The 14,010-nt window shown below is 37.2% G+C and overlaps 1 protein-coding gene across 2 annotated transcripts in view; it reads right to left on the reverse strand.

Moving 5' to 3' along the window:
• Positions 1-14,010, reverse strand: part of CDH8 (cadherin 8) — a 130,728-nt gene that overhangs the window by 79,112 nt on the left and 37,606 nt on the right. For both annotated transcript variants that reach the window (XM_074157952.1, XM_074157951.1), the window contains exon 3: positions 12,774-13,068. In XM_074157952.1, the coding sequence (XP_074014053.1) occupies positions 12,774-13,068 (295 nt within the window). The remainder of the gene's footprint in view (positions 1-12,773; positions 13,069-14,010) is intronic.

The following is a 14,010-nucleotide window of genomic DNA, read 5'->3' on the forward strand; positions in this document are numbered from 1 at the left end:
AGGTCTGTCAAATTCAGTATTTTACTCCCAGCAATCTTATTGATGAAAATTGTTTATGAAAGATGTAAGCAATCAGGAAACAGAAATTAAAGAAATTACTTCCACTATTGAAATTAGTTAAGCTTTTACATAGTTTAAATTTTATCATCTTTAATTTGAATTTTTTTGTTTTATGCCTGGAATGAAATCTTCTGCAGGTGTGAAACCTGCCACATTAATATGTTCATTCTGGCAATAAGAAGCACATAAAGGAGCAGACTCTGTCCCCTCTGCAGCTGCAGAGGATGTTGCCACATCAGAGCTGCTCTGGTTCCACTGGAAGATGCTCAGGGTCCAGAAGAAGTAGCAACCTACTAAAGGGCAACTATAGAGCACTTTTCAATGAAGCATAAGATTTGAAGAACTGGGAGACTTTTGAGGGCGAAGAGTAATGCAGAAGAAAGGAACCCGCAGCCACCATGGCAGTTATTTAGGCAATCTCCCGAATGCAGCAGAACTCTCCCTGCTTTGGTCTAGAGCTTTGGATTATCAATATTTAAGTAGGATTTTACTCCAGTACAGACAGTGCAGTTAGAAACCACATGTACGTAAATATTTTTTACATGCCTAATGTGCTTAAAGTTTTAAAGATAAAAATTTTGCATCGAAAAAGCAGTGAGAATGCAGGCAAGAGCATTTTTTAAGTAAATGCTCTGAAAAATAACATTCTGGGTTCTACCCTGCAAATAAACAGCTAAGGTTTCTGTTTGTGTTTAATTTTGACTGCATTTGGCTTGTGTTTGTTTCTTTGTCAATGCTACAACAAACTCATTTAGCAAGAGACCAGAAATTTGAAATGGTGCCATTTTTACAAGAAAGCCACTATTATAGTCCAAGTCACTGTTGTCCTAATTACAATAATACAGCAGTTTTATATAATCTGGCCCAACAACATAATCACTGTTTCTTTTTTTCTTTATGTACCTCATATTGCCTTATATAAAACAAAACCAATTTTTTTGGTAGATGAGGCAAATTTTAAGATGTTCACTTAAAAAACTTTCTGCATTTTTTTTCCTAAGGTACACTTTTGCAATGCTAATGACCCTGAGATTAAATATGGACTGCAAAGAGATTCGAGAGATTTTAATTAATGAACACTTCTAATGTGATTTAGCCATTAACCATTGCTGATTGTTTTACTCTGTTAGTGTCAGGTTTCCCAGTTTCTCTTTGCAACAGGCTAGCAATCAGAGACGCAATTAACAATAAAAGTATTTTTATATGGCTAGGTAAGAAAGCCTGTGTTTGCTGGCAAACTAAGATTAAAAGCCATCATAAAAATAAGATGTGTGTGCTCAGCTACTGCTCTTCTGTTGTTCTGGCTGTGTTTTTATGTGCAAGTCAGGGTACAGATTCTGCACATTAGTCAGAAAGAAAAATGCATATGCTGCCAGAGGCAAAAGCAAAGCAGATTTTTTGGCGTGGCAGTGAAGTGTGCATACTGGAAAAAAAAGTAAAAAATAAAAAAATCAAACTTGTGTGTTCTAGAGGAGGTAACGCATAGCTGGTGCCAGAAATTTACATGAATCCATATTCAGTGAAGCAACCATTTTGTTGAAAGATTGTAATGGCTGGTAAAAATAAAAAAATGTGACCATAATGCAACCTGGTGGGACCATTTTTGATCATTCTCCCAAGGACTTCTGGGTTTTATTGCTTTTCTGATGCCCTTTTTGGTCTCTCTTTCTCTCCTACTCCTCCCAAACCTTCAGCAGATCTGATTACCAATCTGACAAGGCATTAAGAGTATATTTGCATGAAAAAAGACCTACCCTTATTTACCAACTGTTTTGTTTTTCTAAGAGGATCACTGTGCTTCAGAACCTCCAGCTCGATTTGGAGTTTGGCTGATAGTAGCCGCAGTCAGCAGTGGTCAAAGCAAAGCATTGTTTGCATTCAGCAGGTCAGACAAGCATTCTTTCCAAAATGAAGCCTTTTCTTCCCTGTCCTTCTTTGCTATAATCTCTCAGGTAGCATGACAGTTGTTGTCATGGTAACTATTTTTTATTGAATAAAACTGCAATAATCTCATAAAGACCTGTATAACTTCTTGACATGTAAATCATTACTGCCTCAAAAGCTGAAGAAACTTACTCTTATTTGTTTTTCATTGTTGCTGATTTTTTTTTAAATACAAAACCATAGTTTTAAGCCTTATCATCCTGTATTATTCTACAGGAGACCATTTCTAAACAAAATCTCAGAATTAGAGATTACACTAGCCAAATAAAGAAAACATATGTGGTACAGAAATCTGTGTAATGCACTTCAGAACTTGCTAACCTATGCAAAATACACACAGAAAACGTTATCATCGGTATTTTAAATTGCACAGCTTGGTGTGGATGCAGATATACACACATCTGTGTGGGTTTGTTATATGAGTGGTTTAGGGTTCTTTTGCAGATCGTACACTATTTCACTCCTACCTTCTACATCAGTACTTGAATGTATTTTTAATATTATTAATAGTTACTTTACTGCCAAAGCTCTAAAAGCCCGATACGTAGATCGGGAACTAGGCATCAAGGAGGGGTTTCAAGGACTGCCTTGAGGACAGATGACAGAGGTCTCGTGGGGGTTTTTCAGGAGATCTTCCCACACTTAAAGGAAAGCATTTGAAAAATACTTTTTAAGTATTGGCTATTTAAGTGTCCAGTGGACCCCTTTCAGTGGCGAAAAATTAATGGAGGTGGAAGTTGACACCCTAAGCAGTGGAAAGGGGTAGAAATATGGGCCAGAATGGTCCACTAAAGGAAAAATGGGCAACTTGTGCTTGACGTGCTAGAGAGACAGGAAGGCCGGAATGTATTCTACTGTATCTATACGTTGAATCCTCTATATCCTGTATACAGCCACTTCTAGAGGGAGAAATGAGAAAGAAAATTTGTGTACTTTACGGATGTAATACTGATACGTGGGTGATGAGAACCATACAAATACATAGATAGATACAAGACTTCACTTAATCTTCTGCAAAGAGAAAAACAACAACAAAAGCTTCCTTACAATGAGAAATTGTACAAGGAGGAATAGCTCCCCAAGGGAAATAAGAGAATCCTCCTCACTGAAGAGTTCACTCTGTTGCACAGGATGCTAGATAATGTATTCTAAGGGAAAACCCTAGAAAGACAGGAAGATTAACTAATAGGGTAATTTGTCTTTCCCAGCTGTAATTTATTTGACTCTAAGTAGTGAAATACTGTGATGCTGCCATGATCTTGTTTATGATGATTAAGGTAAGGAAGAAGGAAAAGAGGGTTACTCATACAACTCAGTTTCAGGCTCAACCGGCTAAATTAGATACCTAGTTGCACCAGCTTTCTGCTCTATCTAAGGGAGGAAGGCACAATTGTCCTCTCATGGCATCCTTCTTTCTCGGTTGACCAGAGAGGAATCCAAATTAAATTAGCCAGCTAATGTGAATGCTTAAATTTCAATCATATGACTACTCTCTTGTGTGCATGCACTCAAAATAGGCCGTACCAGTCTATAATACTAACCCTCCAGGAACTTCAAGCATGTAAGCTGGCACACCAGCATACAGGGCAAGCACAAATCTGAGAGACTTTTGGTTTGGTTTACATTAGTTTCCATAAATTTATATGAACACCTATGTGCATTTATATACTCATATAGACAATTTCTTTCTGAAGTAAACGGCAACTGATGTATTTCACACTCTAAAACTAACCTAGAAGTCTATTGTTTGTTTTGCTAGTTTGTTTTATATATGGAATCACATGTAATGTCGCTGAAATGCACAGCAAAAGAGACTTGAGAAGCCAATACTCTACAGACCTACAGGAAGCAGCAGATCCTGCCCCAAAGAATTGAGCATCTAAACCAAAAGTTTTAACACCTGAAAAATCTAGTTAAATACAGTGATCTGAAAGAATCAAACAGGAGCAGCTTGGTCAACAGTAGGAAATAACCACTACAATAAATTAGGAAGTGCCATGAAGGAAAATGCTAGAAACTGTTTCCTGTTTCCACCAAGAAAATAATCTTTTCACGTACCTCTGATATACCAATTCAGGTTTAGCTCCATAAGCAGAAGTGGGATCCGAGTTGTTTCTTGCAAATGTTACATATTTCTTAATGCAATTTTTAGAGTAGACAGTTAATGAAATCTTTAAAAAATGCTAATATCATGCAGTAAGTGTATGAGTCAAAATCTTTGAACAACTGAATATTCTACCACATGTAACACAGCAATGTTTTGAGATTGCTCATGTGTCATTTTAAGGACTTTTTATCATGTGAGAGAAATAGGAAAAATATATTGTATGCAAATGCGTAACTGCAGAAGTATGAAAGGTGCTTGCTATGCACAGGAGAAAAATGCCTTCTGTGGAGCACACAGACCATGGAGCACGCTGGCAGCTTCAGCACTTACAGCTGTATAATGAGGGCTGTAGGAAGCATGGCTGGGAAACCTAATAAGCTGCATATTTTACAAATTTTTGTGCATAAACTAATTGTTTTAGAACTCTCACACTGCCTTTTTAATGTGATCTCTTGGAAACAAAACTCTTTTACATCAGAAATACATATTCAGATCTAGTGATATAGATAACTCTTTGGCAATTATCCTTGCTGATGTTACTTACTGCTTAGATTTAGCTTGTGTGACTCTAATAAGAAAGGACAACGCCTTTTCAGTTTTAAGGTTGGCAGTTCTTTCTTGCTACAACTTATAAGATGGTGCCATTAGAGAGCCTGCAGGTATTCCTTTATAAATTCCCCTGGGTGGCTGTTTGTTAGGATTAGAATACAGTCTGGAACATCACAGGCAGCAGGAGAAGGGTAAAATATATTTTATGTTTGGCTTAAAGAATTGTGTTTTCTTTTCATGTTGTTTTTTTTTTAATTCTCCCTTTAGATATCACCCTCACTACGGAATATTAATTGATATTTGTGAGAGATGTGGGAAATAGCTATTCTTTTGTTCAGGACTTTTTGAAAGACTGCTTGTCTCTAATCAATGGACTATTTCATCAGCATTCATTCTGCGAGGTCCCCAGGCAAAGACAGTAAAATTGGATGATCACTGTACACTATATTTCCAAGCAGGAAAAAAAAGGACTGTAAGGCTTGCTGATTTCCACAGAAGTTTCAGGTTATGCTCAGGTGTATTGTATAAAAATATAAATAAATAATAAAGTAGCCCTGGCTTTTTACTGCAGAAATTCCTTCATTTATAACTTTCCGTTGTGAAAACAGCAAAGGGCTGGTATAATCTTGCAGCTTTGATGCTCCGCTCGCTTTGTTTAGTAGAGTGAAGCCTATAATGCCAGGAACTGCAAGCCAGGTTGCAGAAGCAGCCTCTGAAATATTGTCCCCTCAGGCCAGTATGGGGCCAGTGTACGGCAGCAGTGAGGATTCAGGCCCCAGGGAAAGGAGAGAGTGGGATCCGGTGCCCAGCAGTGCTCTGCCGGCTGACTCAGGAGAAAGCCGGATCCACATCAGCTCCACGGGCAACCGCTTATCAGTATTCATGGAGAAACATTCAGCGCTGCAGATTCAGCAACAAAACAAAGACAGAGGTACCAGTTCAGGGCAGGGTGGGGAATGACCAGTGCCAGACATAAAACAGATTCTGAATTGGATCTGAATCTCATTTGCCCAAATGTCAAGTGTGTCCATCACGGAGACGTCTAACACAGGCCACCTGCATTAACCGAGTTTGAGGAGCATTGGTCCCCAGCACTCTAAAGCTAAATCTTACGTGTTAGCAGAGTGATGTAAGTTATACAAATAAAATCTCTGTGAAAATATTACCACACTTAATTTTTCTTACCTAGAACCTTCTACCTCATGGTTAGAGTTTGTCTACATTCCCCCACACTCGACATTCCAATCCAGTTCTGGGGCGTTTCCCAGAGCCTGCATTTGGCAGCAACTGGTACCGGTCTAACCCCTCTCATCTGTCTGTTTTCTGCTCAGGCACCCTCCACTGGGCAGCAAATGGGCTCATGTTATAAGCTTAGCTGTCCGGAGAAATGAACTGCTTTCAAAGCCAACAAAACCAAACCCCTACCACTGGTTTAAACAGGTTTTTTTCTTCAAAATTTGAAATTTGGGAAAATTGCGAAAAATCCTTTCTAAGAGTAAATTTAAACTTGTAACCAAAAGAGAACGTATCAGAAACCTCAGTCAAAGGCTTATTTCCATACAGTCACAGAACAGAAATACAGCAACGTGTCTGTGTCTGAATTGTACAAATGAAAGCAACGACAAAGAATTTCAGAAGCAGAATATCTGCAACAAGAACAAGATGTTTGTGACTAAGAGACAAGAATCATCTGGAAAAACAACAGAAGGAAAGATTCTTGTAGGACTAGAGAAGCACACACCTAAGACTGCCAGAATTTCCTCTGCTCTGCCCTCTAGGGAACAACATACAGCGATGTCTGTCTGTCCTCACCCTGTGAAGCAGGAACATCATAGGAAGACGTATTCCTCTATACGGGACTCCATAAGGAACCATGACTTCAATTCTGATCCAAACGGCTTTTTCCTGAGGAGTTTATCTTCATATGTGTCTTTTGCAAACATTCCTTCGTGCAAAGGGAATGCATGTGTGCAAAAAGCAGAACATTTGTGACAAATTGCTGACAGTTAATGGAGAGGAAAAAAGGCAGCTTTTGCCTAAGAAACTACTACACATTAATAGCTCCGTAGTTTGCGCAGGTAATTTAGGGCTTCTTTCTAAGAACCAGACAGTGTCTTCAGAACCTGAACATTCAAGCACCTGCTGCCATTGGTACCAAGTATTTTGAGCAATTTCACCGATTTCAGCAACTTTGTATAAAGTCACTGAACTAGCTTAGTGCATTCAGGACAATGTAGGTCAGGGCAATTAAAGGGTCAGAGTACAAACCCCGGAAGAGCAGTATCATAACTTCATCCATGGTCCTCGAGCTCCTAATGGTCATTTAAGAACAGTATAAAAAGTCAATGACATTTTCTATCAGACCTCATGGGAAATTGAAAGTACAAAAATAAGAGCACATACTCATAAATACATTTTTTCAAGGCTCAATAACAAGTCAAATAAGGAGAAGGTTGTCTTAGGTTTGAATATATCCTAACCAATTACTTAGGGTTACTTACGACTTTGCTTTTGGAACCATGTCTCAGTTAAGCAGAACGTACAGAGTATTTTAAACACATGCACACTCACTAAGTAAATCTCTCACGTAAAATCTCTTCAGTACCAGAGCTGGTGAATTTGATTATGCACAAGATGAACAAGTAGAGGAACAAGACAACATCAAGATATGCATTTTCTAACAGCTGTTACATTGTTCCCATATTTTACAACATTTGCTGGTTTTTTCCTTAGCTTTTGCACTCCCTTTGCATTTACTCTTTGGGCTAATTTGTAGTTGACCCTAGTAATGTAGTCCTTTGACTCTACAATTTTGTGACAAACTATCATTGATTTAACAGTCATGCCCAGTGCCTTAAAAATCAATGAATACATAGGAAAAAAAACCCAATAAGACAGTGTGGTTGATTGTGATAACATTTCAGGTCAGGGTTTTATCACAACTTTCTAATTTATCAAGTTATTTTATCACTATTCATATCAGACATTGCATGTTGATTTCATATTCAGCAGATTTTGCCCTTTTGCAAACAATTTGTAACTGGAAGAGAACTAATATCTTTGGGAGAACTGGAAAGAAAAGCTACACTATGTACGCTGTGCTCCTACTATATATTGCTACACTAAATAACTGTGTTCTGCTTCTGAAAAAAAAAAACAGAATAAAATGATTGAATGATTTCTTATTTACAGTGCTGTAATCAAGGGCAAACTTTGATCCAAAGGAAAACATTGCTAAGTAGATGTGCTGGTGCCAGAATTGGAAATTGATATTCTGACTCAACTGAAAGCCTAAACCCTTTCCAATAAAGACCTTTTCCCCCAGTAAATAGTTTTTATGGCAGTATTTAAGGACAAAAATACTGTTCTAAGCTTTTTCACATTGTTAATATTTTCAAGTGTTAAAGGAAAAAGCATTTCTAGAGCAATGGCAGACTGATTTCCACTGTATGTATTTTAAGATGTGGGGGTTTTTATGACTGTCAGGGAAATTCTTAATATTTGGAGATTAAAGTTTGTCTGTTTACCTTAATTCAGGCAAACTATGAGAGAATTCTCTTCCCTTATGGCTTTTGTTCTTTTTCCATCTGTGTCCTTTTTCATTTCACCAACACATTTGTCACTCTACTTCTGTCGTCTTCTGTCTTTCAACATGACACTAGCTGTCTAAACACTCGGCTTCACGGAGAATCAAATTAAGAAATTTCACTCCTCATTCCTCTCCTGAAAAAAAAGACCCTGAAACTAAACTGTTGGGGGACAATATCCACTTTTGCTCCCATTATCACCTCTGCAGCATGTTTTCAGGGAATTCATGAATCTGTGTGTAGCTGAGAAGGGCAACACAGAAACAGAACATACTCAGGGTGCTGGTGATGGTTTGGGGTGGGCTTTCTTTTTTTCCTTTTCTTTTCTTTAAATAAGCTATAGGACCAGTTCCAATTACCCTTGAGGATCTTCTAACATTGCTCATTCATTTACATAATATGCTATCTTCGTTGCAGGCACATATACAGAGCTCACAGACAAATGTGAAAAAAAAAAATATGAGTCATGGGGTTCTTCCTCCCAGAAGCTTAGCTCAATCTCTTTTTAAAAGGTTTTAACTGGGTTTCATTCCCAGTGTGTCCCTTTACATCTAAAAGTGATTAAACAAGATTTACAGACAAATTAAATTATTTCCTATTTGTGAAATGCAATACTGTTACAATTAAGTGATTCCACAGATTGCACTTTTTGATCTTTAATTCTTTAAGAAAATTAATATCAGAATTAAAAGATTAAAGTGCTCAGTTTCAGCAAAGAACATATTCTCTGTATATAGACTATTAGCTTTCACAAGCAAATTCATCATTTTGGAGTTGGGGAACAGAGCTTACTATGGCAGATTATATAAGAATTACATAAAAAAAGAAAGGGACACAAGGACGAAATAAGGGAAAATTCAATTCAGTTCTCAAAACTTTTTCTGGAACGTGCTCCTCTTTCCTCAAAGAGAGAAATACATTATTTCAAAATAACTCTGCACACAGTGACGATACACAGCACTCAGTACGTGTGTGGGTGTGCGTTCTGCGAAGACAGCTGAAAAGTGAGCATCGTTCCTAGCAGAGATAACACAGTGTAATACTAATAGTCTTTGCACCAAGCCGTGGGAGGAAAGCCATGCAAATCCTCTTCTTTTGTTTTTGTAGGGAAGCAGCATTTTCCAGATATCACTGATACCTAACATAAAAATCAAACAGGCTGCATTGTGCCCACATAGGTGTGATAATCACATATACTGACACACACACGCTCATACATACCACATACAGACAGTTTGCACATACATTGCAGTTTTCACATCCCCACAGCCTATCATTCATGTTCTAGATAGTCATGTAAAAATACCACTGACATTCATATACTACGTCTCTTTTAGCAAGGAACATAAACCAGTATCTAATGCACCTATTAAAAAACCACGTTGTGTTAGAACCTCAACATTACGTTACAGAACAATGGAAGGTTAATGCCTTCCTCTACACTTTATGCACAGAGGTCCAAAAATAAAATGCCTTGTACTGTATCCTCATTACGTAAGTGCTATATATATAGCATACGAGTTCCTCTTCTGTTTCGGAGCAGTCAGGACTGGTATAAGCATTTTCAGGAAAGAAGAGGTTTAGTATAACTTTGTTTTATCCTGAGTAAGAACACTGCCTAGTAATGACTGTGTTGTAGAAATGTCAAGGCTGAAATTAGCCGTGGGTGGAGATCTCTTTAAGGGGAATTAAGTAAGTGGATAATGGAAGTAAAATACTCTTAGTGTGGCAAAAAAAAAAAAAAAAAAATTCAAAAAATCCTTGAACTCTGAAAGGAGACAGAGTTTTCTTATAAACGTTATAGAGGAGTTAAAGTAATTTTAAGAGGACTAAAAAAACCTAAAGAAAATTAAAATAATTTATGAAGCATCATTTAGTACAGCTCTTGATGTGGCTACCTGTGGGTTGAAAGAGGAAGACAGAAGGAAACAGAAACAGCAACATTGGGGAAGGGGGAACATTCTCACCTTCAGCTTTCCAGCCTTGAAATTTGGTTCCATCAGAGATTATGATGCAGGTTTGACTGTGGATGCTGCATAGATTTTACAGTCATTCATGATCCATGTAATGCAATGGCAAACATACTCTGAGTTTTGAAGCGGCAGCTGAGAATTAGGTTTTGTTTTTCAACAAAAGAGCAGGAGTGTATGTCTGTGCTCCTTTAGAGAAATAGCTTGTAAACATGCACTCCTAGGAATGTCACATAGAACACATGCAAGGTTCAGGGATCGCAAGGGATAAATGTGCAAAACTTGCATATTTTCAGTAATCAAGGTAGTAAGTGGCAGACCTCTGAGATAATCTGTAAGAAATTTCTACCTATATTTGTGGTGTTAGTATATTTTGGACCAAACTCTCCCATGCAGCCTAAGAACACATAAAAACGCTCAGGGAAGAAGTGTTTCTCTGTCCCCCATAGCACTAGGGGAAAAGGTGAAATAATCTCCTCTAAGAGCCAGCCCCTTTCACTATTCCCTAACCTGACATCTATGTCCCGGCACTGGGCATTGCTTCTACAATCTTCTGCTATAAAGTTTTCCCAGATAAAGTTTTAACTTTTTATTCACCTCTTATGACCTTCCTTTACATTTTTCCCTCCCCCTTCATCCTAACACTTTTCTCAATTGTTTCACTTTCCCTCTCTTTCATTACTGTTTCACCTTTTATCTTCTTGCTCTTACTCCACTTTTACCATCTTTTAAACCTCATGTTAACCAATTCACTAGACTTTTATTCATCTGATCTTCTGACTAGTTTCCTGTCAGTTTTGGGTGGTTTTTTCCTCATCCTCTTTACAGTGAATACTCCTTGGATAGAAGCCATGTCTTTACTAAGGATTATAAATATCGTGCATATGCACAGATGTAAATTATTTTTATAGTAGCCTTTGTGATCAGAAACTATCTTTTCTTGTCTGCGTGTATCTTCATTTTCTTTTTCCCTAGAATACCAAACAAGTCTTGTTCATATAAGGATTAACTACCTTCGATTTCCCTTCCTCCTTCTCATACTCCCCGCTTTTTTCTTTTTTTTTTTTTAAATTAATTTTATTTAATTAAGCCATTTTCTTGCCTAGAGCTTGGCAAAAACATCTTCTGAAAGCAGGTCCATATTATGTTTGCGCTGCTGTATAATTAGAAGTAACTTAACAAATTAAACCCATGTTTTGGTAAAAGAACTCACTTGCAGGCTTGAAAATTCACGTATCTGTTTTGGCACAAGCAATTCAATGCAACCAAGACACAAAAATCTGTTGGAGAAGTGTTGATAAAAAAACAAAGCCTCAGGTATCACTGTCTAATCAGCGCATCATGCCTGCACTTGGAAATGATCTGCTACAACTCATCGTACTGTATGTGAGTGAGAGGATGGTTCTGGCTCCTCCCATTCCTCCCCTTTTGAACTAAATATGACAGAATGGTGGTTTTGAAACTTTTTGATAGGGTGCTGCTTTATTTTACAAAGTGCCTTGGCACTCCTTCAATTTTATTGCTTTGACGGATGTAGACAAATTGCTGAAAAGCACATTATCCTCAACCTAATACTAGAAAACATTAGAATTTACCCTGCATTTCATGGCCAGATTTTGATGCCTTTGCTTATACCGAATTCTTCTACTACCCTAAAATTGACTCTTTCGGATTGATGAGTTTACTTCCCTTTTGCGTCAGTGACAGCTAAAGATCACCTGCACCGGAGATGTAGGTATCAGTAGGGACTGAGGACCTGAGTACACAAGTATGTATCTCTGTAAGTACATACTTATACCTTTGCAAATACAGAACAAGGGACAAACTATGCAAAAAAAATCTAATAAATTAATCCATGAAGAAATACATACCCATTAATCTGAAAAAACGAGTAAGTAAAATGTATCAAGAAGATTATTTCTTACTCCTTTCTTTTTCTCCCCTTTCACACAGTTAATTTCCCTTTTCACTATCTTTTTCCACTGCTTTCTGTGTTTTCCCTTTCCACCTTCCGTGCAAATCCTATGGCTAATTGGTTAAGTCCACTCTAGAGTCTAACCATCAATTCCCAGACTCTGCATCTTTCATTTCAATGTTTTTGGCTGACTACAGTTGCACTTAGAGGAAAAGAAATAAGTATGTATCAACATACTGCGAGTGCTACATCTGTGTATGAAAATACACAAACAGATAATTAAACATCAACAAAATATCAATAGGATTAGAGTGTCATGTTGGAACAAATCTTGATAAATCCTTCTCAATAACAATACTCTAACTACAGCATCATAAGGGGAATATAAATTTAGCCCATTAAAGTGTTGTTGGACAAAGAAAGACACATTAATACATCTGTTAGTCATTTTCTTACTACTAAGGGACTCTACTATTGTGCTGCAGATGAAAGCGTTGGCCAAGAAGAGATTTGAAAATATGCAAATTAATGCTAACAACATAATAAATATCTTATTATTCATCAACAACTCCATGGCATACTGGCATAGTTTAAACTGTGAGTAATCAAAAGTTCGTCGATGTTTAGACATACATACATACCTACAATAGACATTTCTGGAACCGTGGCATGATATGGGCCATCAACAAACTCTGGGGCATTGTCATTGATGTCTTGAACCTTAATAATGAATTCTGAGGGAGGCTCCAGAGGTTTGTTCGTGTCCCTGTCGACCGCTTGAGCTGTTAGAGTGTATTCAGCTTTTTCCTCACGGTCAAGCCTTTTCATTGCATGAATGTCTCCAGTCTTGTCATTGATCACAAAGATTGTTCCAGCTCCATCTCCTGACAGAATGTACTTGATTTTGCTGCTGCCAGGATCCAGGTCTGTGTGTAACTAAAAGGAAAAAAAAGCATTTTATAGACAAAAATTACCCCCAGAACTTTTTTTGCATTGGTCTAACCACACATTTTGTCAAGCTATTCTTTTGTACTTTAATCTTAGCACCAGTGATCCATATCTCAGCTTGAATACACAAGGAGAGTAGGGATTTGTATGCATACTAATCAAAAGTGAATGTAATCATAGGCATAATTAGACTTTCTATTTAAAAAGCAGTTGTTATATATATTTTAAAACCCTGTTCTAAAATGTAAATGTCTTCAGAACTATTATCAGCCAAAATGAACCAGCACAAGATGTCCTTAACCTAATAGATCAAAGGGCGAATAAAGGATTAACAATAATATAAATTTTAATCTAGTTTCTTATTTTTAGTTATTAGTTTCAGCTTATTTTCAGGTGAATGAAAATGGCTGAACACTGGCATCTATGTAAATGTCATAGACAGCAGTCACAGACATTTAGAACCATATCATAACTCAGCTGTTAGCAGAACTTAAAAGGTTCTGAGATCTATATTCTTAAACTATCTTCCCTGAAAAAAAAAAAAAAAAAGCTTTGTTAAAGCAAGTTTCCAGGAATATAAGAAGAACCCTTATACACATCTTCCCATTCTCTTTAACGCCCCATTAGAAAAAAATAATATTTAGACTGTACTTTTCAAAAAACAAGATAGGTTTATAATAACCTGAAACAGTATGGGAAAATAGGTTTTCTTCTTTACTTTGAATTTTTTTTGCTAATTAAAAGCCTGAACTGAAGAACACTGGAGACAAAGGACTTCCATTGATTTTTTTTTTTTTGTAGGCTCAGAGCCAAGTAGTAAATATCAAATTATCTCCAATAATTTTTAACTTGCAAGGGCGAGCTCACCAATTGGTGGACCATTTGTATTAGTGTCAACACATTCAAAAATACAGGATAACAACTTAAATA

Source organism: Numenius arquata, chromosome 13, assembly GCF_964106895.1.
Source record: "Numenius arquata chromosome 13, bNumArq3.hap1.1, whole genome shotgun sequence".
In the NCBI taxonomy this organism is placed as follows: Eukaryota; Metazoa; Chordata; class Aves; order Charadriiformes; family Scolopacidae; genus Numenius; species Numenius arquata.